This window comes from Geotrypetes seraphini, chromosome 9 (assembly GCF_902459505.1).
Source record: "Geotrypetes seraphini chromosome 9, aGeoSer1.1, whole genome shotgun sequence".
NCBI classification, from domain to species: domain Eukaryota; kingdom Metazoa; phylum Chordata; class Amphibia; order Gymnophiona; family Dermophiidae; genus Geotrypetes; species Geotrypetes seraphini.
Genome location: NC_047092.1, coordinates 144,423,436 through 144,440,146, shown reverse-complemented (window position 1 = coordinate 144,440,146; position 16,711 = coordinate 144,423,436). Strand labels below are relative to the sequence as shown.

General features: G+C 44.1%; 1 protein-coding gene across 1 annotated transcript in view; it reads left to right on the top strand.

The window, feature by feature from the left end:
- Window positions 1-11,049: 11,049 nt before the first annotated feature.
- FARSB (phenylalanyl-tRNA synthetase subunit beta) overlaps window positions 11,050-16,711 on the top strand; it is a 125,693-nt gene continuing 120,031 nt past the window's right edge. The window contains exons 1-2 of the mRNA XM_033959660.1: window positions 11,050-11,414; window positions 11,651-11,706. Of these exons, the coding sequence (XP_033815551.1) occupies window positions 11,357-11,414; window positions 11,651-11,706 (114 nt within the window). The 5' untranslated portion in view covers window positions 11,050-11,356. The remainder of the gene's footprint in view (window positions 11,415-11,650; window positions 11,707-16,711) is intronic.

Here is a 16,711-nt window from a genome sequence, read left to right as displayed (position 1 = left end):
AAAATGATGGTGGTTCCCAGAATTACGTACATCTTCAGCATGTTTCCTGTGTTATTTTCATCTTCTATATACAAACAAATTGAGAACCTACTTTTGCGTTTCTTATGGAACGAAAAACCCCATAGAATCTCTCTCCAGAAACTAAAAGCTCCACGTATCTCAGGTGGGGTTAACTTCCCAGATCTCCTTCTCTATCACAAAGCTTTTATATTGAGACAAGGTGCAGAATGGCTTTCTAATCCCACATCTACCGATATCCCTAATTGGCTACGCTTAGAGCTTTCCCTTATATATCCTTTCCCCTTACTCCGTCTTATGGGAACACACAATTTTCCACATATTAAACATAATCCTGTCCTGTACACCACCCACAAGGTATTAACAACTCTTGATTCTCTGATGGAGATACCTTGGAATAAATCAGCTTTTTGTCCTCTTTGGTTTAACAAATTCTTATTGATAGATAAGAAACCCTTCTCCTGGCCCTAACATCATCACATATGGGATATGGGGTCAGTGTGTCATTCAGACAGATCACTATTTACCTTTCAGGAAATGATGGCCTCTTTTTCCCTCACCGAATCTAACTTTCTCCGATGGTTACAGCTCCGGTCAGCTATTAAAAAATCAGGTCTTCTCTCCTCACTTTCCCTTTCGTCACCTACTTTGTATACCTATTCTCAGAAATTTCTAGCTCAGGGTCATACAGAATCTCACTTTTATAAATTACTTAAATCCTTCTCGCCCAATCACTTGTCATCTATGCAATCAGCATGGGAGCATGACATTGGGATGGCTATTTCTGACGATGCTTGGTCCTCCATCTTTACTTCCACATTCAAAACATCTAGATCAGCCTCAATCCTACAGAATATGTTCTTCTTTCTTCACAGAGCACAATGGACTCCTATCAAATCTAACAAGATAGATGCTTCATATTCTAAAAACTGCTGGTCTTGTAAAAGGGAGGAAGGATCTCTGCACCATCTTTTATATTCCTGCCCACTGATCCAAACGTTCTGGCATGCTGTTTGGAAAACAATCTGCTCAATTTTCAACATAAATATTGCCCTTTCCTATCAAATGCTCCTTCTTAAGTCTTTCGCACTTAACCATTTAATCTCTGAAAATGATTTCTATTTACTAGATATGTTAATCACCCTAGCCCTAAAAATTATTTTATCAACATGGAAAGATTTATCTAAGGCCTCCCATCCACAATGGTGGAATTTAGTCTGTTCAACATATAGAATGGAGGCTTACCTTGCAAAATCATATAACAGGATGCCTCGTTTTCATTCCAGGTGGAATCTGCTAAAAGACTACCTTTCTCCTAATAACAAATGATTACCATGTTCATAGTACACCCCATTTTCTTTTATTAGTCCCATTTATTTATTTGTTCCCAGGATGATTCATTCTACCTGTTAGTGGATAGTTGTTATTGCTTATTGAGATGTTTTCTTATGGTACCACTATTTTATTGCTGTTACTTCAACATAATTTTTTATGTTTGTTACCTTATGTACCATGCTATTGTTATATTCATCTCATATTCACTGGTTAATGTACTAGTATTTTCCACTGGTTTGCATTTCTATTTTCTTTATAAAATCTTTCAATAAAAATACCTTTACAAAAAAAAAAAAAAAATTAGTGAATATAACTGCCCTAGGTGGATTCTCAGCCATGTGTCCCTCCCTTTATTTCTCCCAGGACAGGAGCCTGATCAAAAGCAAACACAACACAGGGAAAGGGCCTTTGAGCACTTGCACATGTGTGCTCAAGGTCTGCCACATCCTACTTCCTGAAACTTCCTAGATAGGGCAGAATGGGTGAGGCCTTGAGTGAATGAATGCAGGTGCTCAAAGACCCATTGCCAGTTTAAAGTGCTGCTTTGCTAGTGTAAATAGAAGAGGAGAGAGGCAGAGCTGGCTGAAGGGGCAGAGAAGCCCAATCAGATGCCAGCACTGGAGGAGGTGGGCCTGCAAGAGGAGATGGCTAATCTGGACCATTCTGCCTCCTATCATAAGAACATAAGAAATGCCTCTACTGGGTCAGACCTGAGGTCCATCGTGCCCAGCAGTCCGCTCACGCGATGGCCCAACAGGTTTAGGACCTGTGCAGTAATCCTCTATCTATACCCCTCTATCCCCTTTTCCAGCAGGAAATTGTCCAATTCCTTCTTGAACCCCAGTACCGTACTCTGCCCTATTACACCCTCTGGAAGCGCATTCCAGGTGTCCACCACACGCTGGGTAAAAAAGAACTTCCTAGCATTCGTTTTGAATCTGTCCCCTTTCAACTTTTCCGAATGTCCTCTTGTTCTTTTATTATTTGAAAGTTTGAAGAATCTGTTCCTCTCTACTCTCTCTATGCCCTTCATGATCTTGTAAGTCTCTATCATATCCCCTCTAAGTCTTCTCTTCTCCAGGGAAAAGAGTCCCAGTTTTTCCAATCTCTCAGCGTATGAAAGGTTTTCCATCCCTTTTATCAGACGCATTGCTCTCCTCTGAATCCTCTCGAGTATCGCCATATCCTTCTTAAGGTACGGCGACCAATACTGGACACAGTACTCCAGATGCGGACGCACCATCGCTCGATACAATGGCAAGATAACTTTTTTCGTTCTGGTTGTAATACCCTTTTTGATGATGCCTAGCATTCTATTTGCCTTCTTAGCAGCCGCTGCGCACTGTGCCGTCGGCTTCATTGTCAAGTCCACCATTACCCCCAGGTCCCTTTCTTGGGTACTCTCATTTAAAAAAATCCCTCCCATCGTATAGTTGTACCTCGGGTTTCTGTTTCCCACATGTAGTACTTTACATTTCTCAACATTGAACTTCATCTGCCATCTCGTCGCCCATTCCCCTAGTTTGTTCAAGTCCCTTTGCAGTTCTTCACAGTCTTCTTTAGTCCGAGCTCTACTAAATAGTTTGGTGTCATCCGCAAATTTTATTATCTCACACTTTGTCTCTGTTTCTAGATCATATATGAATATATTAAATAGCAGCGGCCCTAGTACTGAGCCCTGCGGGACCCCACTCGTGACCCTCCTCCAGTCCGAGTAGTGGCCCTTCACTCCTACCCTCTTTTTCCTACCCGCCAACCAGCTTCTGATCCATCTATGTACTTCTCCTTCCACCCCATGGTTCTTCAGTTTCCGGAGTAGGCGTTCATGGTGCACCTTGTCAAAGGCTTTTTGGAAATCTAGATATATGATGTCTATGGGGTCTCCTTTGTCCATCCGTTTGTTAATTCCTTCGAAGAAGTGCAATAAGTTCGTTAGGCAAGATCTTCCCTTGCAGAAACCGTGTTGGCTGGTTATCAGAAGTTTGTTTCTTTCAAAATGATCATCGATTTTTTTTCTTTTATCAGTGTTTCTGCCATTTTCAGGAACTGGATGAAGAAGCAGTGCTGCAGGGAGAGCCAATCAGAACCCAGAACTGGCAAGGAGGCAGGAAGCCAACCAGAAGAGGAACAGCAGACAGCCAATCTAGTGCAAAGGCGCAAAATTTGAGCCAGTCAGAAAAGGAAAGCCCCAGCCTGGCAACCATAGCCTGCACCAATCAGGTCACAGAGGTTTGAGGACAGAGCCCCCAGGGAAGGAGAAGAGACCAAAAGCAGGCAAACTGAGGAAGTTGTGCCTGGGCAGAGAAAGGCAAGTCTGTGCAGCAGGAAACTGCTGCACCAGGGGCAGAAGCTGAGCAGAAGCAGCTGGGAGACACAGTCAAGCCCAGGCAGGAGAAAACTTCAGGTAAGCACTGAGGGGGCTGAGGAAGAGGTCTGTAGAGGGGAGAGCTGCTGGGACTAGAGGAGAACAGATCTGCAAGAGAGAGCTGCCTAAAGGAAAGAGCTGCATGAGAGGGAGAGAGCTTGGCCAATGAAACCCTGCACAAGGGGACAGAGTCCAGCTGGAAGCAGAGAGGAGAGCTGCATATGGAACCCCTGACAGAAAGAGAAAGTCTAGTTGAGCCCCAAGCAGCTGCACCCCATTCCTCTAAGAAATTTTAGGTGAAAGTCTGCCTCCAAGAACTTTGATTTGCAAGCCTGCAGACATTCATTGGATGATAGTTATCTGAATGTGAACCTGTTGATGCCTGTCAAGCCGAAATTTAAAACATAGGCTAAGTCTCGAGCCAAATTTTATATTGATACTTGGGGGTCCTTTTTATTAAGATACGCTAACCGATTTAGCATGTGTTAAATGCGCACCTTAAAAGGTTCAACGTGGATAAGTGCAAGGTGATGCATGTCGGTAACAAAAATCATATGCACAAATATACAGGATGTCCGGTGCTATACATGAAGAGAGCCCCCAGGAAAGAGACGGGAGTACTTGTAGACAAGTCAATGAAACCATCCGCGCAATGCACGGCGGTGGCGAAAAGGGCAAACAGAATGCTAGAAATGATTAAGAAGGGGATCACAAAAAGATCTGAGAAAGTTATCATGCCGCTATACCGGGCCATGGTACTCCCCCACCTGAAATACTGCGTCCAACACTGGTCGCCGTACATTAAAAAGTACATAGTACTACTCGAAAGGATCCAGAGAAGACAAAAATGGTTAAGGGACTGGAGGAGTTGCCGAACAATGAGCGGCTACAGAAACTGGGCCTCTTCGCCCTTGAAAATCGGAGACTGAGAGGGGACATGATCGAAACATTCAAGATATTGAAGGGAATTTACTTAGTAGAGAGAGAGAGATTGTTCACCCTTTCCAAGGTGGAAAGAACGAGAGGGCACTCGCTAAAGTTAAAAGGGGATACATTCCGTACAAACGTAAGGAAGTTCTTCTTAACCCAGAGATTGGTGGAAATCTGGAACGCTCTTCCAGAGGCTGTTATAGGGGAAAGCACCCTTCAGGGATTCAAGAAAAGGTTAGATAAGTTTCTGTTGGCTAGATTCAAATAGGGCACTGGTCTTTGACCTAAGGGCCGGCGTGTGAACGACTGCTGGGCACGATGGACTACTGGTTTGACCCAGCAGTGGCAAATCTTATGTTCTTAGTCTTAATAGAAGTATAGGGTTATAATCTCTCCAACCCCACACCTGCTCTTTGATGCAAACAAAATAAATAAAAAATGCTTTTCCTCTCTCTTTTAGGTCCTAGTTCACGCTTGTGGTCTAACACTAGCTCTAGCAGGATACACATTTCAAATCTGACATATTGTAATCGCAATATAGAAAATAAAATTATTTTTTCTACCTTTTGTTGTCTGGTCATTATTCAAAACATGTTGGTCCTAGGCTTATATACTTAAATGCCCTTTTTTTATTGAGATCTATAAAGCACTATTTAAATTCCTATTGAATGATTGAGAACTTTCCTTAAGTTTTACTTATTCAAGTGCAATACTTGTATGATTTTATAAAATGCTGTTCATGAAGATATAGAGTTAACTATAGAAGGGCATGTGAAAGTTAAATGTTTCACTGTTGTCTGTTTTCTCTCTTCTGCAGCAATGAACTCTACTGAATTTGATTGAACATAAGCAAATGCAAATTGGCACTAAGTAAGTCATAATTGGCGTTAGATTACATTTGGCAGCGAGTAGTTTTATTTCCTTACCTGTATTTCATGCCTGTTCTGTGGGCTGTACATTCTTCCAGGTAGGTTCGTGCTGCATCATCTGTAGGCTCATGCGGCCTGCAGAGGATCGCTGGTCGGCCGTAGCGATCCTAGCAGGCCGCCGTAGCCTCAGCTGCACGTTCCCTCTGGTGCGGTCCCGCTGACGTATGTGACTGCACCAGAGAGGATGTGCAGCTGAGGCTACGGCGGCCTGCTAAGATTGCTACAGCCGACCGGCGATCCTCTGCAGGCTGCATGAACCTACAGATGAGGTGGCGCTTGTACCAGCGGGCCAGCTTTAAGGGAAATTTGAAATTGTCTGGCGGGCAAAATTTCAGCATACCGCGGGCCAGAGTTTGACATGTCTGCTGTAGGGGAAGAAGAGAAAAAAAAATTGAGGCCAAAGAATCAGTCTTAATACAAAGGATCTAGATCAGCAGTCTCAAACTCGAACACGCAGAAAAAATAGCTAATGTCTTATTTAAAAAATGACAACTTTGCATGAGGTAAAACTTGTTATAGTTTATAAATCTTTCCTTAATTGCTTCTGATAATTTCATCTATACACAGCTGAAAACAGAGCAACATGCAGAAAGTGAAGTTTAGAGTTTTTCACTTTCTTCATGTTGCACTGCTTTCAGCTGTGTATAGCTGAAATGATCAGAAGCAATTACCTCATGCAAAATTGTGATTTAGATTCTAAAGTATCAACTGCAAGAGACAAGATTTTAGTGTAGTCCTCTAGGCTTTTTTGTAGAGGGGAGAATCAATATCTGACTTGTGCCTGGAAAACTTGTGCCTTAAGTGTCCGGTGGTCACGTCTGCAACCGCCTTCAGCTGTCACCTCCTCCAGATCCGGACACAACCGCCATCTTACATCAAGCAGTCACTGCCAGGAGAGGTGCCGAATTTCGCGAGAGTTCATGAGATTACATACACACGTACAAACTGCACTGCCTCCAATGGTTACCTTACGTTCTTGAACGTTGCCCACCTCACGCGTTTTCCTGCGTCTGCAATTGTCCTCTCCACTCCACCTCACAATCACATAGACGCAGGAAAGCGCTTGTGTGAGGTTACAGCAGTGAGGTGGGCAACGTTCCAAAACAATGGTAACATACCACAAGTTTGAGACCACTGATCTAGACTGTAAAAGCAAAGAAGAATAACAGTGTATTTAGCTGATGCTATAGTCCTTAAAGGTTGATGGTTGCAGAATTAAGTTCTAGTAGTCAAACTACTGAGGGGAATGAAGAAATAATTGTTTGTGTGTAAATGCGCAAAATGTTTTTGATTTGATAGCATTTAACTTGAACTTCTACCCACTTCAAGTGGTAACTTTAACATCCTGTGGTCACAGATGGTCACTTCCAACGTGGCAGAGGAAAGGCCTGTTTTTAGTGCTGCCTCTGCTGACCAACTGCTGCTTCTGCTGCTTTGGTGAGGGGGTCCAGGAGGCCAGACCCATGTGGAAGGACAGAGGGCAGACATTGTGGACACCATAAGTGGGAGAGGGGGTGGGGAGAGAAAGTGGGGAGAGAAAGGGAACAACAGATGCTAGACCTACAAGTGGGGGTGGGGGATTGATAAGAGTGAGGTGGGAAGGGAGCAAAATTATTTGTACAGTAACTGTCAAGCAACCAGAAATTTATTTATTTAAAAATTTATATACTGCTTTAAACCAACGCAGTGTACAAACAACATACAAAATAGGCAAATACATTTACACATCAAACATGAATTTCAAACAAAAACTCAAGGTATAAAAACCTCTCTGGGTCAGCAATCTCACAATCAAACAAAATTTGAAGTAAAAAAAAAACCCTCTCTCCAAGAAACATATAAATGCTGATACCTATAAGTATGTTTTCAGAAGTTTTCAAGGGCTCTCACTCAAGATGAAATCTAAACATGGAACCTCTCGTGAATTCACATAAATACTGACGCATATAAGTATGTTTTCATAAGTTTTTTGAAGACATCTCTAGGCTTACACAGGTGCAATTGTCCTGTAACCGCATTCCAGAAATGCACAGCTGCTACTGAAAGCATTGATATCCCAAAACTTGCATGTGAAATGTCGCATACCCTATCTAGGGCCAATCTCATAGCATGTTCAAATCGAAACTGCCTAGTAGGACAGTATAATCTCAACATATCCTGAAACCAATCAGGGACTTTATGGTATATAGTCTGGTGTACAATGGAAGACCTTGAATTGAACTCTTTGCTGTATTGGATGCCAATACAACTGCTTCAGGATTAGCATGATGTGAGCCTGCCGGGAAACCCCTGAAATCAATCTTGCTGCAGAATTTATCAGTACTTGTAATGTCTTCTGTTTTGTCTTTACTACTCCAAGATAGAGTGCATTGCAGTAATCTAGCTTACCCAAGATAAGCGTTTGGACCACAGTACAGAAATCATATGGCAGCAGCATTGGCCTTAACCTATACAGCATTTGTAATTGTGCATAAATAGATTGAATAGTTTTAAAGATTTGGTGCCCCATTGTCAATGCAGAGACCAGCCATACCAACAATGCCTTTTTCACAGTTAACTCTTTCCCCAGCACATTTAAGTGCTCTGGGTTAGTCTGTCCATTGTCTCTCCCTACTAGCATGATCTCAGTTTTTTGAACATCCAACAGTATTCCATGCAAGGTCATCAACAGTATTCCATGCAAGGTCATTCATTTAACAATACATGTAATTTTAACATAACTACAGTTATCCGGCATCCACCAATCCCCATGGATACTGCTGAGGATGATGGCAGCCTGCAAGGATCGCTACAGCACCGGCAATCCTCTCTGCAAGATGCGGTAATTTAGGTAAGAGTGGGAGACCAGGGGGGAAGCCGGAGGACACTGCAGCACTTCCCGACTGACCCTCCCGATCCTTCACCCTCGCCCTCTAAAGCAGGAGCGGCAGCGGATGGACAGCAAGAGGCAGTGCTGCTACTCCTGCTATAGAAGACCTGAAGGCGCAGGGAGGAGAGTTAGTCACTGAATTGGGAGGCCAATTTTTTTTAAAAAGGAATTGAATTGGAAATCGGGCAACACTGTTCCCAAGGACAGATAACAGAGATTGGGTGTCTTACTCAGGGCCACAAGGAGCTGATGTAAGATTTGAACCTCGATCTTATGGTCCCCAGCCTGTTGCTCTAATCACTAAGCTTCTCCTCTGCTCCACTTTATAATACTACTACTAATCATTTTTATAGCACTACTAGACATGCAGTGCTGTACATCAAAACACAGAAGAGGCAATCCCTGCTCAAAAGAGCTTACAATCAAGTCACAGGGTTCTCCTTAGGATCTTTTAATCAGGTGCTCCGCCCAGCTGTCATCTCGGTGTGGTGCTTTAGGGCAGTTGGGTCCTCGCGGTCCAGCCATTTCTCCCTCTAACTGGCCCATCTCCCTCACCTTTGAGGTCACCTTTCCGATGTTTTCTTTGTCAAATGGGCCCCACCATCAAATTTCCCCATCCCACCCCACCCTGCTGGAAAAAAATTTCTGGGGAGAACACTGTAGTCAAGACAGACAAAACTGGACTTTGTCAAGAAGGTGCATGAATACACTGTGCTCAGGTGGGGGAATTACAGAGGGAATGATAAGACATATTAGTGCTTAGAAGGTGGGTTGAAGTTTGGAACTGAAAGCAGCTTCAAAGAAGTGGGCTTGAGTCTGGATTTGAATACTGCCAGAGACTGACTTATCCCAGGCATACAACACAGCAAGGTAGAAGGGACAGAGTCTGGAGTTGGCTATAGAGAAGGGTACCAATAAAGAGAGACTTAAGGAGAGGTGGGTGGTTGTGGTGTGGAGAGAGATGAGAGGTACTGAGGAAGTGCAGAGCAAATACACTTGTAGGTCAGGGATTACAAAGATATGTACATTGGTACCAGAACCCAGTATGTATCGCATAAGGAAAAATCTTGAATTATAACTACGGCAAATCCAATCTATAAACTGTGTGACAATAGGATAAAACTTGCACTGTAAGAATAACCAGGGTAAATTATAACCGGTAAACTGTGTATTAGACCCTTAATAAGTGTCTAGCTAGGAAAAAAACTTGTATCGGAAACGTGCTGAAATTATGGCAAATCTAGTGTAAATTGTAACCTGTTAACTATATGCTATGTTTGTTTAACCTGTACCCCATACTACCGAGCTCTTTGGGGACAATGGGATAGAAATAGAAATAAATAAGAGGAATTGGTGGAAATGGATAGAGAGCCAATGAAGTCATTTGAGTATTACTAATATGATGTTGTTTATAAACATTGTTCCAAGAAGCTTAAGGTTTTGCTAAGGATCAGCATAGAAATCTCTGATCTAGTATGACTTTTTTTCCCTGCTCAAATGTCTTCCACCGAAACATAAAAATAGATCAAGTAAAGAGAACCAGCCTACTTTGGTTGGTTTTAAATAGCACTCTTCCCCAGTCAAGACTTGAAAAACATTTGTCGGTCGGTGGGACTAGTCTTTAAAACAGACATGGGCAAACTACAGCCCATGGGCCATATCCAGCCCGCTGAAAATTTCCTGCCGATCGGTCCTTGCAGGGCCAGTGAGATCGGTGCGCAGAAATTTCCTGCCAGTCCGTACAGGGCCAGCGAGGGCTTTTACTGAGTCGAAGCCCACCTCTGATGATGCAACTTCCTCTTTCCTCAGAGGCGGACGCGACCCATCAAAGGATCCAAGGCCACCTAAGTGAATTACTGTTCTGATGCTACAGGCAAGTACTGAGAGCTGCTGCGAGGGGAAGGGGAGGAACCCACTATCGGAGGCTGGAAAGTTGCTGGACTAAGGAAAATAAAGAGAGAGCTGCTACTGGATCTGGAGGGAGGGATAGAGAAGGAGAGATGCTGCTGAGAGGGGAGGAGGGAAAGGCAAGAGTGTTACTGTTGGATAGGAGAAGGAGAGAAAGGGTACTGTTGGATGGGTGCAGGAAAAAAAGGAAGGAAACAGGGAGATTAGAGCAGGGGAAGGGGTCAGGATGGAAGGGAGAGATCAGATGAGGGAAAGAGGAGAGAGAGGAATGATAAAGTAGAGAGAGATTGATGCTGGGAAGGGGTCAGCAGATAAATAAGGAGAGAGGGACAAATGCTATATTTGAGAAGCGATAAAAATGAAGATCGTAGTGAAACTGGAATGAATCAGAGAAGGCAGACGCTGGAAGGAAGAGAGTGAAAAGATGAAAGCAGAAACCAGAGACAGCAGTCTGCCCGGGGGGGGGGGGGAGGGGGTCTTTCTTTCTGCCTTAGCCCTTTCTCTTACCATCAGACCCCCCTCCCCTCTGGTCGCCCGGCCCCTCTGGCAAATTTAAGGACCCGCGAGTCAAAAAGTTTGCCCACCGCTGCTTTAAAACACGTCGAAACGAAACCAAATTCGAACCCAGCACCTCCCAAGATCCAGCCAGCTGCTGCCCATAGGGGGGCGTGGAAGTTGGAACGCCTAGTCGTCCTCGTCCACTTGGAGAAAGTCTGATGTGACAGACAACAATTCAGAGGCGTCCACATCTATGCCTGTTCAACTGGTTTTGCCCAAACCTCAGCTCTATTTCGAGGTTGTTGTTTTTTATCTGGTCTTCTTCCGATGACCTTGTTACTGTGAAATCAAAGCATCGACAGCCAGCGGCTTATGCCTGCGGAGCAGGGACCAAGGCGTTCTTGCGGTCAGGCGCCGAAGACGCCTCTCTCCCGCCCTTAGAGCCGGAAGTGCCGCTAACCTGGGTCCTGGTGACGCTGAGACGGGAGCCGGGTGGAGAGAGCCATGCCGACTGTCAGCGTGAAGCGGGACTTACTTTTCCGGGCCCTAGGCAGGAGTTACAGTGAGTAGTGACCCCAGGATAAGGTGCTCTTGCTCCTCCTTGTAACCTCAAAATCCTCTTCCCCGTTATATCTTCACTGAGTTTCTTAACTTTCCTCCGAGCACTTCTATTACTTCTTGTTTCAGGCAATAGTTACTATTACTTAGCTCTTCTGGTCTAATGGGCTTAATCATTGGGGGTGGGGGGTTAGGGGGGCAAAATTGGATGCCATAACGAGAGCCTTAATTTAATTACAGCTGATGAAGAATTTGATGAGCTGTGCTTTGAATTCGGCTTAGAACTTGATGAAATTGTAAGTACTATATCATTATTCCTACATTATTTCTTTAAACTCAGGGAGCTTTATTGTTTGTAGGGCTGTTTTTTTCCTATTCTGTTACTTCCTCAAATGGCTTAAAGACCATTGTGCATCAAACACTTGGTACTGGAAAAGCTTATGATGATTGTTTATGAGCAGTTTTTGTTTTCTGGATTACTTTGTCGCCAGTCCTCAGGCAGTGCATGATTGAGTACCTTCAGTTCTAATGATGTCTAATGAGTCTGACCTCGGTACCGGGAAAGATGGTAGAGGCGCTGATAAAGGACCACATCATTGATTACCTTGACGGATATGATCTGATGAGGACCAGCCAGCACGGCTTCACCAAAGGAAGATCTTGCTTGACGAACTTGATGCACTTCTTGGAGGGAGTAAATAGGCAGATAGACAAGGGTGACCTGGTCGACATTGTATATCTGGATTTTCAGAAGGTGTTCGACAGGGTCCCGCATGAACGACTACTTCAAAAAATTGTGAGCCATGGAATCGAGGGTGAAATACTCATGTGGATTAAAAACTGGCCGGCGGAAAGGAAACAGAGAGTGGGGGTAAATGGAAAATACTTGGACTGGAAAAGCTTCACGAGTGGAGTGCCACAGGGTTCAGTGCTTGGACCCATGGTCTTCAACATATTTATAAACGACCTGGAAATTGGTACGACGAGCGAGGTGATTAAATTTGCAGATGATATGAAGTTATTCAGAGTAGTGAAGACACAGAAGGATTGCGAAGACCTGCAATGTGACATAAACATGCTTGAGAAATGGGCAGCGACATGGCAAATGAGGTTTAACGTGGATAAGTGTAAGGTGATGCATGTCAGTAACAAAAATCTTATACACGAATACAGGATGTCTGGTGCAATACTCAGAGAGACCCCCCAAGAAAGAGACTTGGGAGTACTGGTTGACAGATCAATGAAGCCGTCTGCGCAATGCACAACGGCGAAAAGGGCAAACAGAATGCTAGGAATGATTAGGAAGGGGATCACGAATAGATCGGAGAAGATTATCATGATGCTGTACTGGGCCATGGTATGCCCCCACCTGGAATACTGCGTCCAGCACTGGTCGCCGTACATGAAGAAGGACACAGTACTACTCGAAAGGGTCCAGAGAAGAATGACTAAAATGATTAAAGTTAAGGGGTAGGAGCAGTTGCCGTACAGTGAGAGTTTAGAGAAACTGGGCCTCTTCTCCCTTGAAAAGAGGAGACTGAGAGGGGACATGAGCAAAACATTCAAGATAATGAAGGGAATAGACTTAGTAGATAAAGTCAGATTGTTCACCCTTTCCAAGGTAGAGAGAACGAGAGGGCACTCTCTAAAGTTAAAAGGGGATCGATTCCGTACAAACGTAAGGAAGTTCTTCTTCACCCAGAGAGTGGTAGAACACTGGAACGCACTTCCGGAGGCTGTTGTAGGGGAAAACACCCTCCAGGAATTCAAGACAAAGTTAGACAAGTTCCTGCTGAACCAGAATGTACGCAGGTAAGACTAATCTCAGTTAGGGCACTGGTCTTTGACCTAAGGGCCGCCACAGGAGTGGACTGCTGGGCACGATGAACCACTGGTTTGAATCAACAGCGGCAATTCTTATGTTCTTACACTACTGGGTCCTTTAGGATGAGAGCAGAGGAGCTGCTGAGGCAGCAGTTGCGGGCCTGAAAGTAATTCCTTTTAAATGATCTGAGACAGGCTTGTGTTTGATTTGTCACAGATTCTAAACAATTAGTGTCAAACTTATTTTAATATTTGGTTAGATTGAAGAAAAATGTAGTTTAAATGGGCTGATTGGAAGAAAGGAGAAATGAGATAGCAGAGGTGTAGGCTTCTCTCTCAGATGTCTTATCATAGAAAATGGGAGGGTTTCTGTAGAGATGTTGCAGCTTCTTGGGGGGAGGGATCTCATACACTTGCATCCTGCCAGGTATCATGTGAAAGATGTCTTTCCCCCACAGTCTGCAATAATCTCTCTTCTAGCCCCCAGCCAACTTCATTTAGTCTCTCCCCTTCTCTTATCCATTCCTATAATTCTCATATTTCTTATAGTGAGGGTGTCTACTGCTTTAAGAAGCTTATGGTTTTCAGGTTATAGTGATGGTCGCCGTTCATGAAGAAGGACATGGAACTACTCGAAAGGGTCCAGAGAAGAATGACTAAGATGGTTAAGGGATTGGAGGAGCTGCCGTACAGCGAAAGATTAGAGAAACTGGGCCTCTTCTCCCTCGAACAGAGGAGATCGAGAGGGGACATGATCAAAACATTCAAGGTACTGAAGGGGGATAGACTTAGTAGATAAGGACAGGTTGTTCACGCTCTCCAAGGTAGGGAGAACGAGAGGGCACTCTCTAAAGTTGAAACGGGATAGATTCCGTACAAACGTAAGGAAGTTCGTCTTCACCCAGAGAGTGGTAGAAAACTGGAATGCTTTTCCGGAGTCTGTCATAGGGGAAAACACCCTCCAGGGATTCAAGACAAAGTTAGGCAAGTTCCTGCGGAACAAGGACGTATGCTGATAGGGCTAGTCTCAGTTAGGGTGCTGGTCTTTGACCAGAGGGCTGCCGCGTGAGCTGACTGCTGGGCATGATGGACCACTGGTCTGACCCAGCAGCGGCAATTCTTATGTTTAATTTTTTTTAATCTGACACTTCTCCTAAAAAGGGTAACAATAGAGGCATGGATCATCTGGGGTATCAGGAGCAGCAGTGGCAGTGAGAGAAATAAGCCACAAGGAGAGAGGAGAGGCTTTTATTCCCCCAAATATTTATTGAAAATTTAAATTGTTGCAATACAAAAGATTCATAAACATGAACATAAAAAGAACAAGAAATGTATATATGCTTGTATGCAGTAAGGCACCCAAAAAAACTGAATAAAGAAAATTTTCCCGAATTATGAAAAAGTCTAGACTTCCATTTTCTGATTCTAAAAGAGTAATTTGGAGAGTTATAAGAAAGGTTGTCTTTGTATTTTTTGTACATCAATATCCAGTTCTGCCACATGTGTAATGATAAATGGGATTATGGTATCAGAAAGATTAATCATGGGTGGTCCAGGATGGGAAACGGAACAACCTTCTTGAGAGAGAGGGCAGAAGAGGTTTTATTTTTTGCCACAGCAGTAAGAGAAACTTGTCTGGAAGTTAAAAAGTCATAAAATAGGAGACAATAATTTAATGTAGACTGGAAAGAGGTTAAATTTATTCTATTCTTGTAATTAAAATATTTGTAGCCCACAATGATCCACACATATAGTCAAGAGTACAATAATACATAAAATATAAAACATTCTAAAAAGATAAACAGGATCAGAAAGTGGAGAGTAGAACTAAATAGTTTTCTAAATGGTTAAAGTTGAATGGTGGAGTGTTATAAAAGTTATTTGTAACACATACATAAATGATTTGGAGAAAGGAACAGCATAAATAAGTGGGTGAGGTGATAAAATCTGCAGATGATAGAAAATTAATGTTAAAATAACAGAAGATTTTGAGGAATTGCAGAAAGATCTTCTCAGACTAGGAGACTTTGCATCTAAATGGCGGATGAAATTTCACATGGTCATATGCAAGGTGATATACATAAGATAAAATAAACCCAGCTACAGATACAAAATATTGGGTTCCATGTTAGGAGTCACCATCCAAGAAAAATATTTTGGGGTCTTTGTGGACCAATACATTGAAATTTTCAGCTCACAATGTTAAAGCTGCTAACCACCCCCCCAAATAGTGGCCTCCCGCTCTTACCTAAATTTACTGGCAGCCTGCAGAGAGGATCGCTGGTGCTTTAGCGATCCTTGCAGGCTGCCATTGGCCTCTACAGCTGCTCTTCCCTCTGCCATGATCCTGCCTCTGATGTCAGAGGAGGGGCGGGGCCACGGCAGAGGGAAGGACAGGCTGCCATTGGCCTCTATAGCTGCCCTTCCCTCTGCCATGATCCTGCCTCTGATGTCAGAGGAGGGGCGGGGCCACAGCAGAGGGAAGGACAGCTGTGGAGGCCAATGGCAGCCTGCAAGGATCGCTAAAGCACCAGTGATCTTCTCTGCAGGCTGCTCCGCTAGAGTGGGAGGCCAGGGGGAAGCTGGGAGAACATGCAGGCCTTCGGAGGGTTGTGCAGGTCTTCGGGGGGAAGGGGAGAACAGCCCAATCCTTCAGGGGGGACAGGCCTTCGGGGGGGACAGCCCAGGCCTTCAGGGGAAAGCAGCCCTTTGGGAGGAGTTCAGGCCTTCAGGGGGAACAGTCCAGGCCTTTGGGGGATGCAGGCCTTCAGGGAGGGGGGCCCTGGTGTTAGCAGTACACGGAGGGAGGGAAGGGGGGTTCAAAGAGATGTGCATATGCTGGACTGGGGGGGGAGAAATAATGGGTCTAAAAACAGGAAAGGGAGAGAGATGGTGGACAATGGGATTTAGGGAGGGAAGGAATAGAAAGGGAGAGAAGGTGGACACAAGGGATGGTGTAGGGGGTAAGGATAGAGATACTGGGTAGGAGGGTAGTTGGGAAGAGAATGGGAAAGATTATGAATCCTGGGGTCGTGGGAAAGGAGAGAGAGATGCAGGTAGTTAAGAAAAGGAGAGATGGTGGATCGGGGAATGGTGGGGTACATTGCTGCAGGGATGGAGCCAAAAAAAAGGAAAGATGCCAGATCTCGGGGGGAGGGAAGGGAAATGGAAGTGGAGGTCAGAGATGGAAGATGTATGGTTAGCATGGAGAAAGAAAGAAGGAGACCCTGGCAAGCAAGTTATTAGAAGACAACCAGAGCATGGGACCAACATGATTTGAATAATGACCAGACAACAAAAGGTAGAAAAAATAATTTTATTTTCTGTTTTGTGATTACAGTATGTCAGATTTGAAATGTGTATCCTACCAGAGCTGGTGTTAGACCACGAATGTGAGCTAGGATTTAACGGAGAGAGGAAAAGTCTTTTTTGTTTATTTTGTTTACACCGCAGCGCCAGTGTGGGTAGGAGAGGCTA